At 39.4% G+C, this 26,665-nt stretch overlaps 1 protein-coding gene across 8 annotated transcripts in view; it reads left to right on the top strand.

Moving 5' to 3' along the window:
- Positions 1-26,665, top strand: part of rbfox1 (RNA binding fox-1 homolog 1) — a 375,024-nt gene that overhangs the window by 336,743 nt on the left and 11,616 nt on the right. For 5 of the 8 annotated variants that reach the window (XM_060840251.1, XM_060840252.1, XM_060840254.1 and 2 more), the window contains one exon: positions 1,425-1,489. The exons of 1 other annotated variant lie outside the window; for it this stretch is intronic. In XM_060840251.1, the coding sequence (XP_060696234.1) occupies positions 1,425-1,489 (65 nt within the window). Of the gene's footprint in view, positions 1-1,424; positions 1,490-6,447; positions 6,481-9,072; positions 9,126-26,665 lie in introns of all 8 variants that reach the window. 2 more of the 8 variants (XM_060840250.1, XM_060840253.1) reach the window with 2 other exon arrangements.

Raw genomic sequence — 26,665 nt, 5'->3', positions numbered from 1 at the left:
TGCTGGGAGTGGTGAGTCGGTTGGTGGCGGGGGACGTGGACCTGACGAGGGCATTGTGGAAGGAATGATGATAGAGGTGGGGATGGAAATATATCTCTGCTGGTGGGGTCTGACTGTAGGTGACAGAAATGTTAGCGAGTAATGTGTTGTATCTGGAGATTGGTGGGGTGGAAGGTGGGGCCGGGGGACGGAGACGGGGGTTCTATCCTTGTTGTGGTTGGAGGGGTGAGGTTCAAGGGTGGAGGTGTGGGAAGTGGAGGAGATCTGCTGGAGGGCATTGTTGATTATGTAGGAGGGGAAATTGTGGTCCTTGAACCAGGTGGCCATCTGGGATGTTCTGGAATGGAATTACTTCTCCTGGGAGCAAATGAGGTGGAGGAATTGGGAGTGAGGGAGAGTATTTTTACAGGAAGGCGGGGTGGGTAGAGGTGTAGTCCAGGTAGCTGTGGGAGTTGGTGGGTTTGAATAAGATGTCCGTGTTGAGTCCATCACCAGAAATGGAGATGGAGAGATCCAGAAAAGGGAGGGAGGTATCTGAGATGATCCAGCTGAAGTCAGGATGGAAGGTGTTTGTGAAGTTGTGAACTGTTCAACCTCTTCATGGGAACATGAGGCGCCACCGATACAGTCATAGATGCAGGGAGGAAAAGGTGGGGAATAGTGTCAGTGTAACTGCAGAAGGTGGACTGTTCCACATACCCAACGACGAGGCAGACGTAGCTGGGGCCCATGCGAGTGCCCATGGTATGAGTACAGCATAGAAGACTCTGCCAGTGGCTTCTTGTTTTACTCCAGTTAAAATGTATATGTGCATCCTAAACATTGTCTTTCACTGATGACTGAGCTAAGAGTGGAAGTCCTGTCCATAAAAAGCAAAGGCATGCACTAGTGTCCTATATTGAATGATTCCATACACTGATGCACCAATACAATGCATCACTGGACTGTCCATATCATTTATCCTTTAAAATACCTGTGTTTATGCATAATGATAGATACTGGTGTCTATTTTAGATTATCAAGATTCAGAACATTCATTATTTGTCAAGAAAATCTGAGTCCAATCATTTATTCTGTCTCTCAAGATCAAAGAAGAATTCCCATACATTGTAACATAGTACAACGATAAGGATGCTGAGATATTGCTTATCCTCTTCATCAACTGAAAAACAAAATCACAGGCCAAATCTAACTTGACAAATGATGTGATAGGCTATAGCAAAATAACAACAAGAATTGTACGTTCCATACAGCAAGAAGAGTTGCAAATTCATGTTTCATCTGATAAATAAATTCCATTGAGTTTATCAAATATGAAATCATTAGTTCAAACAGAAATAACACTGTTCCATTAGTGTTGAAAATACTGAGCATCCTGTACTATGGACTTGCAAATAGACTGAGGTGCTTTTTTTTTGTTTCAGGGTGGGTACACTGCCTACAGGTATGCCCAACCTGCTACTGCCACTGCTACTGCCTACAGTGACAGGTAAGGAAACCCTTACCTTTGTGGATTTATCACCTTGTAAATCATATGATACAGTTCGAGTTTAAAAAAAAAGCTGCTTCCCAGAAAATCATGGATTATTTCTCAAACAAGTGATAATGTTGAATTGTAAATTTATGAAAGCACTGCTTTAAGGGTAATGTGGCTGCTCTAAATTGTTTGAGTCATGACATTGTTGCTGCAATGTTATTTGATATAGGCCAATTTCTAACCATCGATTTTAATTGGCTCTGAATTTGCAGCTATTATGTGTAAAATTCTGAAGGCGGTTTCTAATCCTAATAAGAAAATACTGACTTGCCTTCCAGAATGAACTTGCTTTAATTCAATTTGAAAATCTAAATTTGTACAATGAAAACTGAGTTGCAAAGAGCAAATTGGCTTGAGTCTCAGTGTTTAGCCACAGTCTGAATTGAATTTAGCAAAGTCCATTGCTCGCAAAAGAGCAAATTGAGAGTTTTCAAACATTTTCCACTTCCATTGTAACTTGCACTGCCCTGAGAAGTCACAAAAATACATTATATCCCCATCCTCCGCAATCAGCAGAGAAAAAGGCAGCACTCAATTCTTACTGACAGTCCTGTAGATGGCTTTACACGACATATTACTTCAGTAATGGTTGACTCTTAGCTCCCTGAAATATAGTCAATGTTTCATATACCTTAAACCTCAAGTGAAATAAGCTGCACCCTTGGTGCAGGTCTGAATGACGTGACTGTTCTCCATGCTGAGCCACCAATGGAAACAGTTAATTACAACTCAGTACTGCAGAAAATCGGCCAGTAAACTTGCAGATAAAGCTCTCATTCTGTTGATTAATGTATCCACCTCATTTGTTAGTCTTTCCCGAAAAAAAGATTTTTATTGATTTTCTTAACACTTCCAAATTAATTTGCATATGTTGGTTTATTTCATCACAATGATATAATCTCACAAGCAGTGGAAATAAGTTGTGTTTTGAAATGCTGAATGGAAAGTGAAACATGCTCACTAAATAAACATATTATTGAGAGAGGAATATGTTGTTGGGGTTGGATGAAGAATAATGAGAGAAAGTTTTTGCAGAAAGTAAACGTGGCGTAAGCCAGTTGAAATGAAATGTCATTGAATACCTCTGTAGAGGAAAAAATAGACTTAATTTTCAATTTTTATAAAAAGGTAACATAGTTTTCATTCACTTATGTGAAACAGCCTTTTTTTTCTGTCTTTTCTCCAACTACTTTGCCTTTTCTGTCACTTTCAAGCAATCAACTTTCACTGGTTCTGGATTTGCAGCGGTTTTGTTTGGGTAGTCACTGCTGTCTTGTCCATTACCAAGTGACAGTGAGGACCAAAACACCATGTTGCTGTAGGGACATCATTATTTATTTCCACCCTCACCCACAATTCACTCAAATGCATTTGATTGTAGGGAATACTGAAGTGCTATGAGAAGCAGTAACAGTGAATGATTTTGCTTCCTTCCTTCCCCAGCCTGGGGGACCAAGGCAATTGGTTTCTGCTACCTAGGCAGAGGCTGGAACTGACCTTGCTCAGTATGACTTCATAGCACATTTGGGATATTCACATTTCTGACTGTTGGAAGAACTAGCTATCTATTTGTACATATTTTTGGCTGAGACATGTCACTTGAAAACAAATTTACTGGGGTGTCTTTGGAGATCCAAAACAGAATTGGCCTGGACCAATATTAGATTTGGTTGAGGAATTAAAAACAGAAGTTCCTGAAAACATGTAACAACTCTGGTAACATCTGCGGAGATACAAATAAAGTTAACATTTGAAGCATGAGACCGAAGTTTCAAAGTGGGGTCGGGAATGTGACAGTTGGATGAATGCTGGTTCCCATAACTATTCGTAGTCACCAGTGCTATTTTTGAATTGAAATGGTTTTATTGGCCCAGAGGCAACCCCAGCTTCCAATCACAGGCAGTGAGTGCTTCCAGGTAGCTGGAGCTGTGACAAAAGCAGGTGGCTGCCATGTTGTGGACTGTCATTTCTCAGATGTCCAGCAGTGTTTATGAGGATAAGGGGTACCATGTAGGGGAAACAAAATAAAGGTCCAGCATCAGGCTTGTTCCAAGTTGACCCAAAGACCAAGACAATAAAACTTTACTTCTGGCTTCATGATGAACGTGTCCACTAGAATGTTCAGGTTTGCAGAAGTAAGATCTTAAATGACATTTTGACCAGCTTCCTTAACAAGTTCCTTCAGGAACTCATGGGACCTGTATTTGGAACACATGTCCTTCTTCCACTAGCACAGTGATAATTGTACACCGTTTCAGAGTCATTGGAATCTTCAGTAGACCTCTGGGACCACAGCTTTTAAACTGCACTACCACAACATCTTTTGAAAATTTGGCACATTAGCTCTCCTTCGCTCTCCACCGTCACTGCCAGACCTGCTGAATATTTGCAACATTTTCTGTTTGCGATCTCAGATTTCCAGAATGTGAAGTATTCTATCCTTGTTTGGGGTTTGGTGGAGGGCTGTTTCAGGATCTAGTTCTAACCTCAAGTTGATCACCTGATCAGATCACAATTACCCCCTGGACAGTAGATAGCTCTGCATACATTTAATTAATAATTGATATCTTTTCTGTGTTGTATCAGTTAATTCATGACAGTAGTAAAGGGAGATTGAGTTATTTGATGATGGTAGCCTTTAAATCATGCCCTTTCAATCAAATCTTGTTCTATTGTTAGTACTAGCTCATAAGTTTTAAAAAGGCCATGAAGGCCACATAGGTAAGGATTCCAAGGGGTTGGGTGAGGCAGTAGGAGTAGGGGGGCATAATGTCTACCAGTCACATTGATCTTCCAAAAAGAAAAGTAAATTCCAAATGAATGATTGTTAAAATGCATATTCCTCACGAACAATCTGCTGGGAATGGTCAAAACTGCTGAAGGTCAGCTCCCCGTCCCCATGGAAACAAGGTCCATCCTCAAGCTACCAACCTATGAGGTTGATTAACTGACCTAGCAATTGCAGCAGTGCCAGTCCTCAGTAGTAGACATTGCTGGGACTGCAAACATCTCAGTGCGGAAGAGTGAGGTAGGCCTGGCTTCTAGGGCAGGAAGGAATTGGTCATTCTCCGCCGGGGGAGGGAGCTGCGAGGCCAGGTGGGGAGGGACAAAGGTTGGGTTGGGGTAGTCTGATACATATAGAATTACTGTCACCGTCCCCAGTTCCACTTTGTTACAAAAATCAGTTTCAAAAATGCAGTTTAAATTATTGCAATCCCCCCCCCCGAATCACCGCGTCCCAAAATAAAACATCCCCTCACAGGGAAACTAAAATCTAGGCTGTTGTAGACAGGAGAGGTTTTAATTGAAATCAGTTCTGTTGCTAAACTTTTCTAAATGTTCTCCCAAAGTATGAGTCAGTATAGTTCATTCAAAGGAAACTGAAGTTTCAACTAATTCAGTTTTTGCTGCTCTCTGCTCATGTGCCATACTCCAGCCACGTGAAGCTGATAAATCACCATTCTCATATCCAATTACTGCATATGTCTTGGCTAACTGCCAATAACACCACATTTGTTTCTCGAGAATTGGATTTTCCATTTTGGTGAGTACTTTGTTCTGTGAACATTCAGGAAACAGGTTCTTATTTAATAAAACAGTAAACAAAAAGATCTTTGGAAAGATTAACACCCAATATATGAAGATAACTGAAATTTGCCATTGTATCCTCATTTGTTTGTTCTGTTAAGTAGTTGAATGCTGACATTTGAAAACTATTGGCAGATTACTTTGTTTGAGACTTTGTTTATCAATAATATTCTTGTATCAACATGGGATTGGCTTAATCTTTTTTTTGTCTGTTATTGTTCGTTTAGAGGCAGTCTGGCAACAAGCAAATCCTCCATGTTATCCACACAGAGTTATACCGTTATGTAATGCTCAACATTTCATAACGGAGGAATTTTGTAGATTAGTTGTGGATTTGGATCCCTATCTTTTATAACAGTCCAAACATATACAGCAGAATTGAAGCTTCAAATTCCCCTTGCCTTTCATAATTTGTAGATCTATTGGCCTTTGAAATGTTCACACTTATGCCAACTGACATGTCACACAGGCTCCCAGCAGGAGTAATCGATCCTAGCAATGCTACCATCATTTTCCATCTCTGTTCTCAAATTTCTTATGAGAGAATGAGAGAAATGCCTTTATAATTGGCACACAGTTTCTTTATCAATACTTCCCAGGTCCCAGATGGAATTTTGATTGACAAGCTATACTTTAACATTTATCCACTTACTCTTGTTTTTGAGAAATGCTGACCAACTTCACAGAATGCACTTTAAAATGGAAACTTTTGTTATTTTTAACTTAGTGAAATTCAATATATAGCCCTTCATTATTTTTGAAAATTGTCTTGAGTTTAAAGGTGGCATCCTGGGTAAGGTTATTTGTGCTTGCTCCGAAAATGGCACATGCCCTTTCCTGTGGGGTTCATGCAGAACCATGCTCATTATAGGATTGAATCAAACTTGTCCTTACAGTGGTGTAACAAATGTGATGGGGCTTTCCTACTGTCCATGGTCAACTTTAGAGGATGACGTGTTCTTGTCTTTTTCAAATTTATTAGTAAGAGTTTCTATTTGTGATTGTCTTCTTTGCCCCTTGTAAATTAGTCGAACAATTGTCTGGGTTATGCAGTAAGACAATTGTAGAACTTATGACATATCTATCATTGTCAGCTAATTTGTGTAATTTATTTTAAATTCCAGAATGGATAGGGCTTTTTTTATTGCAATATGATAATGTTAAAGATGTACAATCTTTTAAGTATCTGGTACAAAATGGAAAACGGTTATAAAGAACTATATTGCCATTGTCTGAATTGGATTGCCTTGTTGACTGATTTTATAATGAATATCAGGACGTCTTAAATCTACTGATTGCTTTGTTTATCTTTGCTTTGGAAGGTTCAGGAGTGTTAAGGCCGTAGAATTTCCCGTGTAAGCAATGTTTTGAATCAATGAAACTACAGTATACTATTGTTTTTGAATTTCTAATCACTCCACACATCGTTTCATTTGTGTCATGTGTAAGGTAGATGTATGTTGTTTGCACGCTTGCACAAAACCTAGAATGCAATAACGCCTGCATATAAAACTACAGTGTGTTATTCTTTCACATTATGTTATATTGCATTTTGTTGTCATGGATTTACATTGTATTTTTCGAGTGGAACCCAAAATAAGCCTTCAGTTGTAAATAGCATACTTGAATATGCAGAAAAGCACGTTATTTTATTTTGTTAATTTATTTTTTTTTAAATACTATTTTACAATTTTCTGCAATTTTTTTTGTTACAAGTGAGTTTCATCAGACGTGATTTTGGAATGCAATAAGATTGCACGAATTGTGGCACAGAAATAAATTGATACCAACAAAATGGTCACAAATCACAGGACTAGTTTTTAACAAAAAGCAACAAGGGCCAATGGTTATTTGTTTTGAGTAATCAAACAGCAACAGATCATTGAACACAATTAAGTGAGTACACATTCATCAAGATTATACCCCTGACATGAATTAAACCTTGTTTCAGAAAGATAAACTACTCTTCTTTTATAAACAAAACACAAATAGCAGAACAACTGATTCAAGCTACTATGTATTACACAATGCATGTCCATAGCTAAAATCTTGTCACCAAGTGTGCTGAAAGCATGTTCATTGAAGAGTGTGTAAGTACTAATGGCACTGTAAAGGATTTATGCTGACCCTCTGTCATTTCACACTTAGTAGTACTCTGAAGCCCTTTCGTACCTTATCGGTCTCAGGGAAGAGGGATGGATTGTCATTTTGTCAGTGCATATTCACTTGATGATTCAGTTTATCTGCAAAGCTGTATCACTTCTGACAGATCCATCACAAAAGTTCACTGTGTGGCTTCTTGAGCAAAGCCCCAGGGCAAGGATTTTTTGCCTTGTTTGGCTGCCTGGTGGTTTTTGATTTGATTGGTGCATTTTGTTGTGTAAAGTGTACTGGCTTGTGTATCATAGCTTGCAACCAGGGTTCCTTTCTTGAAAATCATTGAACTACTAGATCAAAATATATGCCATTGAATAAATTTATCTTTGACTGTTTGCATTTCTATATCCATGCATATGCACTTTGTACATTGAATGCAGTACCATAAACTCCAGTTTGCATGCGCTACACCAGTATGCTTTTAGATGCTGTTGGTTTGATTTTGTGTAGACTGAAGCTAATTACCCATAAATGTTTGCAATAAGTGCTTCGTTTTTGGCTATTGAGAAACAGATAGGGGAATGTTGGAATGCAAGTTTTCAATCTGTAGTATGTTCTACATGATCTTTTCTGATGTATGCTTTTGTCCGTTTAATAGTTTAATCATTTAAAAAGGTTTTTTTGAGACTAGCTCCAATATTAAATGATAGGTTGCAGTCAATATTTGTAAAATGGAATGTTAATCATGGATTTAAATCTAAGGAAATGGTAGATATTTAAGACTTTAAGTAATCTTATCACTTAATATAATAAACCAGCTTTTTTGAAACAAAATACTAAGTGCATTGTAATGTTAAAATGGATAAATGTTATTTGCAAATAATTTTGTTCCAGGTTGAAATTCTACCTCCCTCCCTGTAACTGCAGAATTAGTGTAAATTGATTATGCTACCATTTTAAATTGGAATACATGAAAGTGGAGATTTTTCAACAGTGTGAGGCACACAACTTCAAGAAAAATCTTAATTTGATGTAAAGAAATATTGCTAATTTAAATAAAAGTTCCATGGAGCAAGATAGAGTTAAATTCATGAGCAGTAACCGGCATTTTTATTGCAATCACACTACTCACATTGGACCCTTAAAACCAATTATAAAAGATGTTGATATACAATATTAAATGTGAGTGGTTTTTGAAGAACAGTTGACAGTATCATAATACTTCAAAAAGGAAAATTGATCTCTTCTCAAATTAGGAAGTTTAACTGAAAATTCAAATTCTGTGTGATGTGAAATTAACAAAAAAATTATCACAGGAATTTTTAAATAAAAAGTGAAATTTAATAAGTATATTTACAGATTTTTAAATAAACTATTGCTGTTGAACAAAAAGCTAAAAATATTACTACTCTAAAGATTTGCAATGTTTCAGTTTGCATGAAAATTTGTGAAAATGTTTTAAGCACAAAATGTTGTTGGAATCTATTTTGACAGGTCTATTATGCAATAGATTAGAGATAACCAATCTCATTAAAACCCTGCATGCTAATTTGGTAATACATTTACTGTGCAGAAACAATTTTTTTAATGATATGTCCATCAAATAATAAACTGATACCTGGAACTATTTTATGACACTTTGTTCAAGTTATGTTATTCATTCACCAAACTAAAATTCACAATTAATTAAATAGTTTCTGAGTTTTGGAAGCTTTTGTCCATACGTTGATTTAATTAAGGAATTTCTCCCCTCCCATCTTTAAACATCAGATCAGTGGGCAGCTAGCACATCTTCCAGTCAAACGTGCTCTGTCACCAAGCAGTATTGTCAATTTTATCTTCTTTTGCAGAAATCAGTTCGTCTTCGTTGCAGCAGATGAAATTTCTTGTAACACCTCTTCAGGTAATAATTGTTGATACTTTTTGATGCATCCACAGTGGTATTTATATCTGTCATGGTATCCTGCAGTACTTAACATGTGACGTTGACTGGATCCTTTAGCTAGCAGTCGACAAAACCTGCAACATGAAGTTAAATTCATAAACTGAAGCACTCCCTGTCTTACATATTATAGAGATGACCCCAGTTTGGTTGAGTTTTCATTTCAGAAGATAGAAAAGCTAAAATGGTTTAGAAACTTTATTCCAAACAATTATTGCTCAGCAAATGTTTTCTCTACCAATTTTTAACTGTTTCTAGCTGTCCATGAGGGCGTGCATTGAGCTTCCATTCTTCATTAGTCGAGGCAGGACTTTTCCAGTTGCAGCTAAAGTTTTTAACCTGTAAAGACTTGTATTTTTGAGTCAAGCACAACTTTGAGAAGGGCGGCAAGCTTTTCCATGAGTTTATCTTTACAAATAAATCAACTTAAATATAAGCTATCATATGCATGATCTATGGTTTAAAAAAAAGAGATTCAATGTTTGAAAAATTATTATCTGGAGTATATTTCATGTTGACCTTGTTACCTTTAGTTCACTTAATGCACAACGGACTTCCAGCAGTTCTTCAGTGAAGCTATTGGCAAACACCATAAGCTATAGCAAAGGTCACTCTGTATAAACTACAGAGAGAGATGATATTAAAATTTCATTGTAGTGAAATTTTAATAGCATAATGCAGGAAAGATGGTGAGAGTCATCATCTCTTCCTACGTTGATCCAATGTGACTTGTTGCTTTTGCATCACGTCCTTGATTGACACCTTGACAAAGTTGACTTATTCAGTTTTTTTTGTTTTATATACTGGGTTGAGAAGATAATTTTTGTTGTTCTCCATCAGAATTTAAAGAGTAGGAATTGTAGAGAACAACAGCAAATTTCCTTTGTCTGCATTATTCATGTTGACTGTAACAGCACATTATTCAAAAATATTTTTTGATTTTTTTTTCCCCACAAGGAAAGCAGTGCATTTCTACCTGTGGGTAATGAGACTTTTAAAATAATGATTTTTTAACTAAAGCCTTTGAGACATTCATTTTCTGTGAAGATTTACCTTGCACTTTGTTAAAGAAGACAAGATGACTTCTGAAATTGCCATTGAATCCACAAAAATGATTGAAACCAATTTAGCCTGAAGACAGTAGCTCAACTGAAAGCAATGATTAAGTACACCCCATAGCTCATTTGTAAAATACTGATCAAATAAAGCGTCGAACTGTTCTCGAATTAGACAGCAATGGAATATTTATACAAAATGAAACAGCAATCCGTGTAGGATGGATACAGAACTGAAATCAACTGGCAGACTAGATTAAATTGGAACTGTCCAAATATCCAAACCATGAAGGAGGGGTCCCGAGATTAGTCATAGTAGTGCAGGAGGCCCAAATCTGGAAGTCCTAGCTTCCAGCCTGGCATTCACTCCTCTTGACAAGAGAGAAAGGTGGGATGTTTATATTGAACAGAGGCAACTGAATGTGTACTTGCCTCCAATCAGATCCAAATGTCACTTGTAGGATCACCAAAACAAAATTTCTGCATTTGGATATTTCAGGTGAAGGTCTAAATGTTGTGTGTGATAGGTCACACCAAAAGAGGTAGGGTACCCTTTTAGATAGATGCAGGGACATCTTTGGGAGAAGTAAGGTACTCCTTTCAAGCTGTAAATTAAATTTGAGGGAGGTCAAGAGTGCCAAATGTGCATCACTTATGGAAAAACAGTTTGGAACTACCAATGGAGCTATCAAGGGAGCTGACAAAGGATCTGTCAGGCTTTGGAAGCATTTAATTGATTTGGCCTGAACAAAAGGGTGCAGAGTTAGAAAAGATCAAAGGGTGCTATTTCACTCTGGTAGTTGACAAAGGCCTGAGACTTGATGGGAATAAGTATCCAATAGGCATAAGGTGGCATGGACTGGCAAAGATGGGGGAGGGCTGTGGGAGTACACAGAGTGAGGGCTGGAGAGCATTTTGTTGTAGCTGGGGTGAAGCACAAAAATGGGCCTATCCTACAATCCATCCTGGCACAGCAGTGCCTGAAGCTACTTCCAGATGCTTTCTAGGAAGGGGAGACCGCAATCTCAACTTCAGCTTAACGTCCTTACCCAGAATAAAAATCTGACAATCTGGGGCACTTCCTCCCTAGTCAGGATCAGGGAATTCTTTGACTCTACAAATTCAGGCCTGAGCCTATCAAAGTAACCATGGAATCAGTAAAAAAATCAAATTGCTACAGAGTGTCCTAAACAATGAAGAATATCAGCATTAGAGGAAAGGCTAGTATTGTTGATAGGGAACTTAAATCCACCACACAAAAATTGCCTCAAATTCTGAAGTAATTGCTTTCATTTTTAATATATTAGGTTTGTTTGTTCTGGACTTTAAAGCTCCCAATATTAACACATGAAATGCTTGGGTGAGTTACTGCTATAGAAACCTGCTAAAATGCTTTGTGAATGGAAAATACACCAAGTCCCTAAGAACAACATATTCAAAATTGCTTAGTACTTTGATTCCAGTTGTAGATTGTGCAAAGCATAAAAAGGAAAAATTGACTTGAGCCCAGAAATGATGCAAATACTTTGTTAATGCATGTTACTTTCTATAAACTTGGGCCAAAAATTACTTGCAATCATGAGCATGTCTGTCCTGTCAAAGTAGGTAAATCATTCTGAATCAGCACATATCTCTTGATAGCATTTTGTTTATTTTGGTTTTGGTGCCCATCTTAAATTTGTTTCAGTTTACCATTGCTGTACTCCACCAGCTAATATTGAATGTGTTAGAACCTTTGCAACTTCAATGCTCATTGTTGTGTATTTATTACTGGACCACAGCAATAACATTTCATCCTGAGCTTGGAAAGTTGGTTTTAACCAATGCCTGGAAGATCACATTAATCCCGTGAGGTACTTGTTACCTGGCAGATTTTAACTGGTGGAGCTTATTACATGTTATTGGCCGACTGAGATCTGATTTCTGGTGGAATGTGATAACTGGCTGGTAAAAGGAAATGCAGACTGCGTTGTCCAAAGGCTCACCCCAGCAGCAAGGCAAGGTTTCCACCAACAAGCTATTAATGGGAAGGGAGTTTCTCTTGACTCTTTTGGTGGGGCAGCCTGGAACATCAGAGTCCTGGGTTTCCTTTCTAGCTTTAATTAACATCTCTGAGAAGGCCTTGCTTTCCTTTCAACATGGTAAAGAGATGGTGCAGGCTTCCGATTTAGGCATTCATTCACGTTTGTTAATGGAGAGCCCTGTGCCAAGTTGGTCCAATGGGACTCATTGGGAACACAGCGGGAAATTGAATAATTCTATTGTAACCGTTCTAACCAGTAACGTGAAAGTTCAACTCCCGTGATGTTTCTGCCTCTTTGTGATATACCATTGTAAGGACTGTTGTGAACAATAGCAGAAACCAAGGTCCAGATCTTCTGAGGTGCAGCAATCATTGTTGGAGTGTTGGTCTGCTCAGAAACATGCAGCCTTTCTGAAATCAAGTCCTCTGGCACCTCACCTGTGGCTACAGATGATACAAATATCTCTGCTAGGGGTCTGCAATTTATTCCCTAACTTTCCACAACATGCCAGGATACACTTAGTTAGACCCTAGAGACTTACGTTACTTAAGACCTCGAGTGACTCCTCTTCTGAAATGCTGACTGTTTTTAAGACATGATCTTATTTCTCCACGTTTCCCAATCTCAGGAGAAGCATGGGACCTGTGAGTCTGATATCAGGCATGGATAAATGTTGGACAGAATTCTGAGAGACCAGGCTTAGAGATTAGGGATAGTCAGCATGGCTTTGTGCATGTGAAATCGTGTCTCTTGATTGTATTTTTTGAGGACATAACCAAAAAGATTGACGTGGGGAGAGCGATAGACATTGTCAACATGGACTTTAGTAAAGCCTTTGACAAGGTTCTGCATGGTAGACTGATTAGTAAAATTAGATCACATGGGATTCCGCAAGAGCTTGCCAATTGGATAGAAAGTTTGAGGATAGGAGATAGACCATGGTGATGGAGGGTTGTTTTTGAGACTGGAGGCTTGTGAACAGTGGTATTCCGCAGAGATCAGTGCTGAGTTCACTGCTGTTTTTCATTTATATAAACAATTTGGATGAGAATTTAGGAGGAATGGTTAGTAATTTGGATGACACTAGAATTGGTTGTATAGTGGACAGTGAAGACGGTTATCTAAGATTACAAAGGGATCTTGATCAATTGGGTCAATGGGTATAGGAGTAGCAGATAGAGTTTAATTTTGGTGAATGCAAGCTATTGCATTTTGGTAGCAGAAACAAATGGTTGGACTTGTACAATTAATGGAAGAGCTCTGGGTAGTATGGTAGAACAGGGAGGCCCAAGGCTTAAGGGGTGCATAGTCATTGAAAGTTGTGTTACAGGTAGAAAGGGTGGTTAAGAAGGTATTTAGCATTCTTGCCTTCATTGCTCAGAGCTTTGAGTATAGGAGTTGAGGTTGAACAGGATGCTGATGAGGCCTCTTTTGCTGTACTGTGGTACAGTTTTGGTCACCCTGCTTTAGGAAGGATATTATTAAATTGGAAAGGATTCAGAAAAGATTTACCTGGATGTTTTTGGGACATAACGGTTTGAATTATAAGGAGACGCTGGGACTTTTTTCACTGGAGCTTAGGGGGGTTGACGGGTGACCTGAACGAGGTTTATAAAATCATGAAGTGTAAACATAAAGTGAATAGCAAAAGTCTTTTCCCGATGGTGGGGAGTTCAAAACTAAGAGGGCATATTTTTAAGGTGAAGGAGAAAAATTTAAAAGATACCTGAGGGGCAACTTTTTCACACAGAGGGTGGTTCGTATATAGAATGAATTGCCAGAGAAAGTGATAGATGTAGGTACAGTTATAACATTTAAAAGACATTTGGATAGGTACATGAATCGGAAAGGTTTAGAGGATAGGGGCCAAATGCTGGCAAGTGGGACTGTTCGTTTGGAAAATTTAGTTAGCCTGTACAAATTGATTTGAAGTGTTTGTTTCCATGCTCTATGACTATAAATTCCCTTCTCTTACACGACACTGGATTTCTTAGCTTGGCTTTTCCAGACACATGGCATCAGGGAACATCATCAAAGCAGAGTGGAGTGAAGGGGAAACAGGACATGCCTCATTTTTACCGTCACTATTACCATGTGCTAAGTTTAACTGTTGGGTTTTTGACTGAGTGAATTAACAAGTGAATGGTTGGGTGGGCAGCATGGGTAATTCAAAACAGAAAGTACTGACAATACTCTGGCAGCAGATGTAGAGACAGAAACAGAGTCAATGTTCTGACTACATCTTTAGAAGCGAAATGGGCTCGAAAATGAAGGTGTTTAACGTGTCAAAAGGGGAGGAGTATGAGGAAGCGTAAGGTATTAAGAGAAGTTGGGAGCATGGATAAATAGCTGAGGTAATTACGTGGGTAGGTTGGGTGATGAAGGTAAGTGAGTAGGGGATTCGTGGGGTACTTGAGTAGTTGAGCGGTAGTTGGGTAATGGAAGCTACTGCATTTGGGGCATTAGGTGGGTCAGGACAAGCGGACGGGGGGGGAGTTTGTTAAGTGGTTGCGTTAAGCGTTGAGGTTGTCAGTCAGGGGCAGGTATTTGGGTAGTTTGAGACATATTGCTGGGTGTAAGGGGGTGGTCAAAGAGCTAGTCAGCTCAGAGGGAGTGGTCAGGGGGCTCGTCAGCTCAGAGAGGGTGGTCAGGGAGCTAGTCAGCTCAGGGGGGTGGTCAGGGAGCTAGTCAGCTCAGAGGGGGTGGTCAGGGAGCTAGTCAGCTCAGAGTGATGGTTAGGGAAGGTTGCCCATTTTTCTGGGGTCGGGGCATATGTTAAGATTTGGGATATGATGGTGAGTGGAAGTTATTGAGATGTCAATTCCGAAATTATCCAGGAGTTAGATTAGGTATGTTCTAGCAATGGTCTTCTTGGTGACAATTCAGCCAAGTATTGTGGAAACATGTGATGTCTCTGATTCTCCCTCAGAGTCAGAGAAAATTCTGGAGTGTCCCTGGGACCAGCAAATTCCCCACTCCAAGTTCAGAGTTCCTGTGAAATTCCCAGATATATGTCAGAGTGCCAGAGCTTCAGAATGGCCCTGAGGCACAACTTTGGTCATGTATGTGGTTTCAGGACTGAGGCTTTGACCGTATTCTTCTGGTTGCAATATGTTATGTGGAATCAGACTCCAGATGCAAAATACTGAGCTTTTTCATGTGCGTGTCCTGTATTTCGCCATGTGGCTGCTGGACTGATATATTGTTTCTTGACCGTGGAACTGAAATGCAAAAACAAATGTGACATTCAGAAGATATAACAATTATTTCCTAGTTCTTTACTAATAATAAAAACAATGCAAAACCCTTCATTCTCTATAAAACAATCCTTTATAATAGTAGAACTGTAATTTTTTATTTCCCCAAATTCTATGAATAACATGAACCCTATTGGAGACTTATACAGATTCCAGCAAAAATATGATTGATGTTACTACTTAGCTGATAGGATGTTCCATCTCTACCTTGTAGATTTGGGATTAGCACCCTCAATGGTGAGTTGGCTTGCTGTAGATGCAACGTTATGCATGTTGCTCCTGATGTATGGATGTGGATGATGTTGGTACCGTGTGCCACTTGTCGGTATGTTGTTGACATTGTCGTGCGAGATGCCATTGATATTTTGCTGCTAAGTGATGTTGTTGGTGTCCTTGAAAGTCTTTTCTGCTTTTTCAGTTCAAGGTGTAGGTCATGTATGAACTCAGTTTCTTCTCATTTACTGCCCAGTTTTAGTCTCAAAGATGTATGAGCTTGCAGACTCTGTTCACCCACCATCTTTACTGGGCTGCAGGTTTTCATGATTGGCTCCTGTACCTGTACAGTTCCTCCTTTCAACAACATGGATTTAAAATGTGCTTTTCGAAGCATTGACCTCCTTGCTGTTGTGCATCAGTAAGTTGTTGTCTGACTCCATCTTGGTCACTTGGAGGAGGTATCTTGTTGGGATACTTCTGTTATACTTAATAACTCTGCAGACAATGTCATGGTCAGCTTGGAGCAGAGGAGATCGAATGACCAGACATGGTTTGGATTCTCCTTTGGTTGTCTAATTTTTTCTGGTTCACTTGACAATTTGAATTTGCCATTCTGTAGACCTGGGAATTCAGGTAATGTATGCCAGTGGAGTAGGATGCTTCAGGTGGAGCTCATCCACTTTGTCCATTTCTTTTTTTTCTCTTCTCTTCTGTATTGCTTTCCTCTTCTCTCTTTATTCCTCTTGGTCTCTCACTCCTGACCTCAGCATATACTCGACGAGGCCTCCTCCCGGCCTGGTATGGTGATCTCCTGGCCTGGCGTGGATGGCCCAGCATGGTGGTCTCCTGGCCTGGCATGGCGGTCTCTTGGCCTGGCATGGTGGTCTCCTGGTCTGGTGTGGCGGTCTCTCGGCCTAACGTGGCAGTCTCTCAGTGGCCTAGTATGGTGGTCTCCCAGCCCGGTGTGGCAATCTCCTGTCCAGGTGTGGCTGTCTCTCAGTGGCCCAGTGTGGTGGTCTCCTGGCCTGGCATGGTGGTCTCCTGGCCTGGTGTGGTGGTCTCTCGGCCTAACGTGGCAGTCTCTCAGTGGCCTAGTATGGTGGTCTCCCAGACCGGTGTGGCAATCTCCTGTCCAGGTGTGGCGGTCTCTCAGTGGCCCAGTGTGGTGGTCTCCTGGCCTGGCGTGGTGGTCTCTTGGCCTGGTGTGGTGGTCCCTCGGCCTAACGTGGCAGTCTCTCAGTGGCCTAGTATGGTGGTCTCCCAGCCTGGTGTGGCAATCTCCTGTCCAGGTGTGGCGGTCTCTCAGTGGCCCAGTGTGGTGGTCTCCTGGCCTGGTGTGGTGGTCTCTTGGCCTGGTGTGGTGGTCTGTCAGCAGTAAGTGGCGTTTTTTCAGCTTGGCTTGTCCTTAGCATGGATATTTGGCCTTGAGGTGATTCCCGAGCAGTATCCTAGCCTTGAGAGTCTTGAGATGAGTTCCAGCGAGGGCTGGAGTCAAGGCCCAGTGTGAACTGCAGGCTAGATGCCAGCCACCAACTGGGTTGGGAGGACTATTGTTCGGAACTTTTTACTTCTCTAGTTTTCTAATTTATTCCTATGATCATCAATGCTGGACTTATTGTTTTTCCTAAAAATTTATCCTGAAGAATCTGTACCTTGTGCCTAAGATGGCGCCATAAGTGGCAACTTGTAAACATTTCACAGTACTCATTTGAGTAGGTCACACTTTGTCTGATTTGAACTGAAAATATGGATTCTGAATCAGATTGAATGATTTGGGCCTATAAAATATTATTCCTGCTTGTTGACAACAGATTCCCTATAGTCTGCTACAGTCAGAGTGGTATTTAGATACGGTCATTACCTTTTTTTAAAGTATACCTTTGTCCTCCTAGTATACATTGTATGTATAAACCATTCTTTCAATGTTTTTTGCTGATGCTATCCTGTAAATGGATGATCTGGCTCTGAGCTCACAGTTCTCCATTCACAAGTCGGCTTCATTTATCTTGTGGAGAAGTTCTTTCTACATCGTTTTGGGTCTGATTATTCCAGAATCAGCAAGCATAACATCTTCAAGTGGGGTGTCATCTGTGATATATCGTGTAGCTGGCTATGTTTGCTATTATCTTAACAGATAATCCCTCGATCACTTGCTGGAAGTATCTATAATTCTTCATCTTTTCTGGTCTCATCTCTAATTTGACTCAGTTTCAGTGATGTTACATCCACTCCCTAATGGGTAATTGGATCTTTCTACCTCAAGATTTACTGAGGTAAGTTGCTGCTTTGTACAACTGTTCAACCCCAAGATAACAGCACTGTCTGTTTCAGTCATGTCCAACTTGCAGTAAGCATCATTCTATTTTTAACATCACTCTGATTTGGGTTGTTCCTCATGTCAGACCTCACTTTGCCCCCTATGGCATTACCATGACTTTGCTCACTTTCAAAGTGCCTTTCCTTGAGAATTCATTCTCTTTAAAATTTACTGGGAAGATCTTCAGCATGAGGGTTAATTTTATTCTGCACCCCTCAATAATCTTCAGCTTCCTTTATACCCTGTTCATAATCTGCATTGTTGTGTGAATAGCTTTTTCTCTGAGAAATGTTACATTGAGTCATTTCTTGCACTGTATGGTTCCTTTGTCTGTTATATCCTCACATTCATCATCACCTTGGTGTGGTACGGACATTTGGTTTCTTTTACTTCTCATTCTCACATTCCATGTTAAGGAATTATCGATATCATTGTTATATCCAGCCTTGAAATACATATCAGTAAATTCTGTGATGTGAACGTGACAGGAGACATGTGCATATCTGTCTTCAGAACTTTGCTTGAGTTTCTGCTGTTTTCTCCATTCAGCTCCCAGCATCAAACACATTTCATCCTCTCTCTCTCTCCTGGCAACAAGAAGGATGGAGCTAATCTTTTCTTCTCCATTTGGAAAGCTACTGAATGACAGTCTGCACTTTTGTTTCAACTTCTCAAATGTATCTATGAACCGTGAGCATTCCGATTTTCTTGAAATGTTTTTTTTAAGCGATGGTAGCCATTTTGCTTTGTCCAGTTCACTCAGTTTTACTATCATTGGACAGCACAAATTTGGGTTGATTTTCAACCTAATTGAGGATCAGATTTCTTCAATGTTTGTATTTTTACTCAAAGGTACCATCTGCCACCATGAAATATTTTCTCCTTCCAATAATTTAGAAATACTCAAAATAAAGGAGCTTCACAGAATTTATTTTATGCATCTCCCCATATGACAGGTGGGTCAATACACTGATACTTGGAATGTGACTGCAGTGCTACAGTGACTGCGGTACTCCAGAAATACATATTCACATGACAATTAGTTTGTAACTCTTTTTTGTTGTAGTAACGTAATTACCAAAATGTCAATATTTGTGGAAATCTGAATTTTTTTGATGCAAAGGAAAAAAGTGTCATTCACATCATAAAGAGATTGAACAGACTAGAAATGGGACCATTCCATGACTCTGGCAGTCACAGAAAAATTGTATATTTCTTATAAAGCATATTTGAATGAAATTTGCAAAGGATTCTGATTTGAGAGATTAAAGCCCCAACAAATGGTGCTAAAACACCAATAAATATCATAGGTTTCCAACCACAGTGCTGCGTTCCCATGCCCCTGGGAGCTTCTCGTGTTTTTTTTTCCAAAGACTGAGAGTCCACTTTCCTGATGCTAACTTTTGTTCAAACAAGTCCAGATTGAAGACTTATAGTCTAGTTCCTTTTTGAACTTGTATTTTTCAGGTAAGTACCTATCTAAAAATATTCCTCTGATTTGCAGAGACGTGAAGGCACACAGCAGTCCAGAATTTACTCTGAAGAGGGCAAACAGGCTGTGCAAGAAAACACTGAGATGTGCATACATGAAGTCAAATGGCAATCTTTTAAATGGAGTGTGCAATGCCAAATGGATCATGTACAATACAGAGAAACTAGGTGGAACATTAATGTGTCAGTCAGTGTTTAATTGTTTTTAACTCAAGGAAAACATGCAATCAAAACATGGTCAAAAGAGAACCAGAAAATCCGGGCTTGAATTTAGTGATGGCAACATGGGTCCTGCCTCTTGTTGCTTCTCCGTGGAGAGACTCAATGTTATTGTGAGGGAATCAGGCATTTACCTGGACAGTACTGGCCCTCAAACCGAATTGAGGCTTCACCTGGGTGGGAATCTCACCCATGAGCTACTGCTGAGAGTCCAACAGTTGTTCAGTATAGACAATGCTCTAGGATTAGAAGTTGCTGTCATTGCTACAGTGGGGGCTACCTGGAGATCAGCAGTATATCCTCTGGAGACGAGTAAGCAGGCTAAGATGGGGTTGTCAGAGAATTGGATTAACATCAAGGGCAGGGAGTTGGCTTCTCCTCCCCAATGCTGGGTCCCTCAATCAAGCATAGAGTGCCTTTGAATGATGGATAGCTGTAGGAAAACATGGCAGGGTTTGCTGTATACCCCAACTCAACCACTAGCTGCTGGTTGAACAATTGAATGATTTCAATTGGTGTGTTGGCAGGAGGGCCATCTGCAGCTTCTTGGCCCAGACTGAACTGGAGGGAAGTGGGAAGGCAACAGCAACTCCAGCCCATACCCTCCCTCTCACTTACCCTTGGCCTTTGACCTTTCCTCGGGTGGCAGGAAGGTGAAGAGGACTTAAATTCTGCCTTTGACAGAAAATGCTAAAAGTAATAATTGTATATGATTTTCATCATGCTTATAGAAGTACTTGAATCCATATGCAGATTTCTTATTGACATATGATTTATTGCCCAATAACATTAGTCTAGAATTAGTTTATGCTTGACATCTATATGTGACTGCTCACTTGTGTAGCATTAACAATGTTGAACTGAAGACTTGGGTGTTAATTTTGAGAGAGACAGTAGAGTCATTAGAGATGTACAGCATGGAAACAGACTCTTTTTCCAACTTGTCCATGCCGACCAGATATCCTAAATTTATCTCATTCCACTTTCCAGCACTTGTCCCATATCCTCTCGACCCTTCCTATTCATGCACCCATCTGGATTCCTTTTAAGTGCTGTATTTGTACCAGCCTCCACCACTTCCTCTGGCAGATCATTCCATACATGCACCACCCTCTGTGTGAAAAGTTGCCCCTTAGGTCCTTTTTAAATCTTTCCCCTCTCACCCTAAACTGATGCTCTCCAGATTTCAATTCCACCACCCTGGGAAAATACCTTAGCTATTCACCCTATCAATACCTAAACCACAACTGGGATTTTCCAATTTAGTTGGTGACTAATGTGTTGAGAGAGTTCACCAGATTTCCCTCCGTTAAGTGCCGGCATTGCTCTCTCTGAGAAGAGAGCGAGTGCAAGTATCCCTTCCTTTTAGGCTCCTTGACATCGGTGCATTGGGTGACCATAAGGCTGGCAGCTCTGGGTCCTCAGGTCCACCAGTTAAGTACTAATCCAGAACTGATTCAGCATGAGAAGGATTTTTCTTTAATCTTTTTGTCATACAGTCCAGCTTATGGGTGAATGTGTTCAAGTGGATTGGAGATAAGAGCCGGGGTGTGATTCTCAGAGGCTGCCCCTTTGATCCATGTCCTTGCTTCTGAATTCACCCAGGTTGGGATGACTTGAGGCAGTTTGCCATATGATGTCTCAGTCATGAATCTAACTATCTTTCTTGCCCCCAGAGAAAGCAGGTCATTGGATAAGTGGTAATTGACAATCCTTAAGTTGCCATTTATTGGCCACTTTGAGGTCTTAATTGCTGACAAGTCACATATGAACCTCCTCATACAGTATTTATTGGGAAGTTGGCAAGAAGGGAATGAGTATCTCTCCAGAACAAACTTGTCCAATATTTTTCTCCTCTTGTCAATTCATTTGCCACCTCCAAAGAGGGGAAAAATCTACCCTCTTTCTATTTTGTGTGAAACATAAAGTGCCAGTATCATTGTTTGTTCTGTTAAGTTGAGAAAGGCACAGTAAATTACATTGCAAGGTTAAAACTTGACAATGGCAAGAGGGAACTGATGATGGTTAATTCCATGCTTTAGAAAGTATAAGCTTTCATAAAGGGATATTTGAATGTCTCTAAAACAATTAATCTGTCAGGTCAAAAAGCAATGAATTTTAATCACAAATACATTTAAACATTTTTTTTAACTTCTTAAAGGTGTGTTTGGGTCTAAATATGGATTTGTGTCCAAGTGTATTAAATCTACTTTCGTAAACAGATGTGATGAGGCCTAAATGAAGCTCATTGTCGTGTTTTCTCAACTTAAGTGCCAAGCCTTTCACAGGAATGCAATCCATCATTAACTTAATCAGGGATCACTTTGGCTACTTGCCAGTTCACTGATTATTAATACAAGCTTTATGTAGCGAGATATATTTTGTTTTGGCTAATAATCTGGTGGAAAAGGTATTATATCATAGCATTATTCTATTTAATGGGTTGGTTGATGAACTTCAAAGCTGGCTAATAAATTTTCTGATTGGCTAACTTTATGACCACTAATGAAATAAAGCTTCCCTATCTATTCTTGCTTTAATGTCTTTGCAGTCAAATAGAAGGAATATATTATTGTTTTGCAACTATGAACTGACTATTGAAATAAGAAATTTGAATGCATTTGTGGGGGACATTGGTAGTAGAAAAGAATAGTAGAAAGGTTTTTTTAAAAAGTAATTGTCGTAAAAGGATAAATCACTTCCAAGTTGATTGCAACAAAGGATAAACCCATTAGTAATCCAGAGGCACAAACTAATGTTCTGGGTCATGAGTTCAAATCTAACCATGGCAGATGCTGGAATTTGAATTCAATTATTAAATAAATCTGGAATTAAACTAATTTTAGTCACAATGCTTACCACACTTAACACAAAAAACCCATGTGATTCACTGATGTCCTTTAGAAAAGAAAGTTTGCTGTCCCCCACCTGGTTTAGACTGAATGTGATTCCAGCCCCACAATGGAGGGGTTTGTAAGTGCCCTCTGAATTAACCTAAGCAAGCCAATCAGTTCAAGGGCAATTACAATATGGTATCACCGGAAGGCGATGAAAAAAGATAGAGAAAATAACATTAGGATGAGATGTTTAGACACGAGTGAATCGTGTATTTGATAGAAGTAAAAGTTAATCCAATCTTCAGATGTGACTTGAGCAGAGGAACTGTGGAGACAGAAAAACTTCAAACTTTCACCCTAGTTTATGTTAAATCACCATTTGGAGACACAAAGCTGAGACTGCCCTTTGCAGTATTTTATAACGTGCCATTAATTGGAAAATAGGTGAGATCAGACGTTCTGCTGGAATACTGATAACAAATCCAAGAAGCACGAGGAATGAAAGGAACTGGCCGAGTCAGGGAAGACAGAGAATAGAGGTGGAAGGGGGTTTTTCAATTTGGAGATCTGTGAGCAGTGGTGTTCCACAGTGTTTAGTGCTGGGTCCCCTGTTGTTTTAATATATATAAATGATTTGGAGAAGAATGTAGGTGACCTGATTGGTAAACTTGTGAAAGTTTTGAGGAGCTGCAGATACTGAGGAGGACTGCCAGAGGATACAATAGGATACAGATAGGCTAGTGATTGGGCGGAGAAATGACAGATGGAGTTTAATCTGGACAAGTGCAAGGTGATGCATTTTGGAAGGTTCGAGGAAGTATATAGTGAATGGTAGAACCCTTAATAGCATCAACGTACTGAGGGTTCTAGGCATACAAATCCACAGTTTCCTGAAAATGGCAACACAAGTGAATAAAGTGGTCAAGAAGGCATATGGCATGCTTGCATCAGTCAGAGCATAGAGTATAAAAATTGGAAAGTGATGTTGCAGCTGTGTAAAACTTTAGTTAGACCACATTTGAGATATTGTATACAATTCTAGTCATCACCCTACTAAATATATGTGGAGGCTTTGGCGTGGTTATAGAAAAGGTTTACCAGGATGTGCCTGATTCGGAGGGTATTAGCTTGTGGGGAAAGATTCGACAAATTTGGATTATTTTCACTTGAACATTGAAGGATGAGGGGTGAAAATACTGACTGGGGACATAGGTTTAAAGGTAAAGAGGGATAAATTTAGAGGAGATACTAGAGGTAGGTTTTTCTTTTACACAGAGGGTGATAGATGCCTGGAATGTGCTGCCTGAAGAGGTGGTGGAAGCAAATACCATAGTAACATTTCAGAGACATATTGAAAGATATATGAATAGGGAGGGAATCGAGGATTATGGACAACACAGAGGTAAAAGGTTTTTAGTTTAGAAAGGTACCACATGTCATCACAGTTTTGGTTGGCTGAAGGGCCTGTTTCTGTGCTACATTGTTCTTTGTTCAATTTTTCCAGGACTCCCAGTAATTTTCTCTTTTAACTCAATGGCAGGAATTTATGCACCTTAAAATGAAAATATGAATAGCAAACATCCCGCTTTTGTTTAGCAGCTAGGAGAGAGCAAGAGCTATAATTTCATCGTCCTGGGCAGAATTTATGCCCCACTCTAAGAGCAGGAAGGTTAATTATTGGAAATAATTATATCAAAAATAAAATATTCACACATCTCTAGTCTTAAGCACTAAAATAAAAAAAAGAGTTGTGTTTAGTGATTTGGGAATGCTAGATCACCAGAGCTGAGTTACCAAAAATAATCGCTATCTAACGAATGCTATACAATGGTTGCAAAATTTTTAATTTGTTATTCTGTTAATTTCATATGAATGTCGCAAAGTCATGTTAATGGAGGAGTGTCCAAGGATGATGACTTGAATGCTCTAATATGTTTTATTAATACAAAATGGTTTAAAATGCAGAGCCAACAAGATTTTTAAAAAGTAAAGTGGAAGGTTATTTCATGATTACAACTCTACTGATTAACACAAGACAACCAGGCTAGCCCCAGTGTGAAGCAAAGAGTTTTTGTGACAGGATCTTCAGATTGTTCCTGTTTTGCAGCATGCATTCATTTTTGCGTCTTATGCAATAAAAAGGTGTAACAACCCTTTTGGTTTCATGGTCATTATCTATTTGACAGCTTGTCTGCCTCATGCTTGCAATTCCAGGTCAACTCACATGCTTGGTCAAATGTGACTGAATGTAAAATGTGACAAGATTAAGTAGGGAAAGGATGAAATCTGAATGGAGAAAGTGCAATTTGAATCTTTCAGGATCCTTTCCAGTTGAGATGGTCTGAACACATCTTATGTCATGATCTGCAGTTGAAAACAAATGATGGTTTTTACTGAAATGGTTAAGAATAACCATTGTTGTCAATGCTAAGGGAGCAGAAATATTGGAGGTTTTAGCTGAGGTCCAGGCTAAATATCAATCATATTCTAAAGCTCTCACAGTCATGAAAGTGATCCACGGTGTAAATTCCTCGATTGCCAACTTTATTTTGGGATTTACAAACTCATTGTCATGTCACTGACTAAATCTGGGAAGGTTAACAATGCCGTTTTTTATTTTTCTCACATTATACTGAATTGAGTTTTACAATTTAGTTTTCCAAAAGCCTCTATTACTGTAGCATGGCTGCAAGCTGCATTGAAGCCAAGAGGGATTCATTAGTTGTTGATTTGAAACTACGTACCCATAGTTTTTGTTTCTAACTATGACAGTTTAACTTGAATTTCTTGTTAATGATACAGTTCTAGTGATCATATTGATAACATTCCTGTTGTAATCCAGTGAGAGTTAGGAAGTCAGCATTGATCTCACCTCTGCTCAGGTTTTAACGCAAGTTAAGGAAGGTATAAGAACAAAGGTATTACATTTCTAGCATTGTAACGTCTTCTTTGCAATCCTCAGTTCCACTTCAAATTACAATTATAACTATAATAACACTCTGACCAGTCAATAACTGACAACACTGCTACGTCAAAGTAAAAATGTTGTGTTGGAGAATGACTTTTAACAGAGAATTGAAGTTGTACTGAATTTCATTGCCTTGTGAGTAAAAATATCATCCCACTTAATGTCATGAATATATTTTGAAATTTAAGTTGAAATCACGATCTCAATTTCCTAATCAGTAATTTTAATTTAAAAGTGGTATATGGTATGGCTGATGACAGCTTTGAGATTATGCTTAATAAACTGAATTTTGAAAATGTATGTGTTGAGTGTGATAGAATTATGGAGTCATACAATATGAAAACATACCCAAGCTGACCAGATTCCCTAAACTGAGCTAGTCCCATTTGCCTGTACTTAGCCCATATTCCTCTAAACCCTTCCTATCCATGTACCTGTCAAAATGTTTTTTAAATATTGTAATTATACCAGTGTCTACCACTTCCTCTGGCAGCTCATTACAAATACACACCACACTTAGTGTAAAAAAGTTGCCCTCCGGGTCCCCTTCCCCTCTCACCTTAAACCTATGCCCTCTAGTCCTGGACTCCCCCACCCTGAGCAAAATACCTTGGCTATTCACCTTATCTATGTCCTTCATGATTTTATAAACCTCTACATCACCCCTCAGCCTGCTATGTTCCAGGGATAAAATTCCCAGACTATCCAGCTTGTGCTTAAAACTCAAACTTTTCAGGCTCGCTGACATTTCTGTACACATGTTTTGCACCCTTTCCAGTTTAGTAACATCGTTTCTGTAGCAGGGTGCTCAGAATTGTACACAGTACTCCAAATGTGGCCTTGCCAATGTCTCATACAGTTGTAATGTGACATTCCAACTTCACATGTCACTCAGTGCTCTGACCAATGAAGCCCAGCGTGCCAAATGCCTTCTTCACCACCCTGACTACCTGTGACGCCACTTTCAAGGAACTATATACCTTTACCCCAAGCTCTCTTTATTCAACAATTAGGTTTTTCATAATCTGTCAAGTAATTTTGGAGTGATTTTGCTGTGCAGTAATGGTGTGCACTGTGTTTTTGTTTTTTTCATAAATGTGGGAATTGAGTTCATTCT

This window comes from Hemiscyllium ocellatum, chromosome 20 (assembly GCF_020745735.1).
Source record: "Hemiscyllium ocellatum isolate sHemOce1 chromosome 20, sHemOce1.pat.X.cur, whole genome shotgun sequence".
Lineage (NCBI taxonomy): Eukaryota > Metazoa > Chordata > Chondrichthyes > Orectolobiformes > Hemiscylliidae > Hemiscyllium > Hemiscyllium ocellatum.
This window is presented reverse-complemented; position numbering and strand designations above follow the sequence as displayed.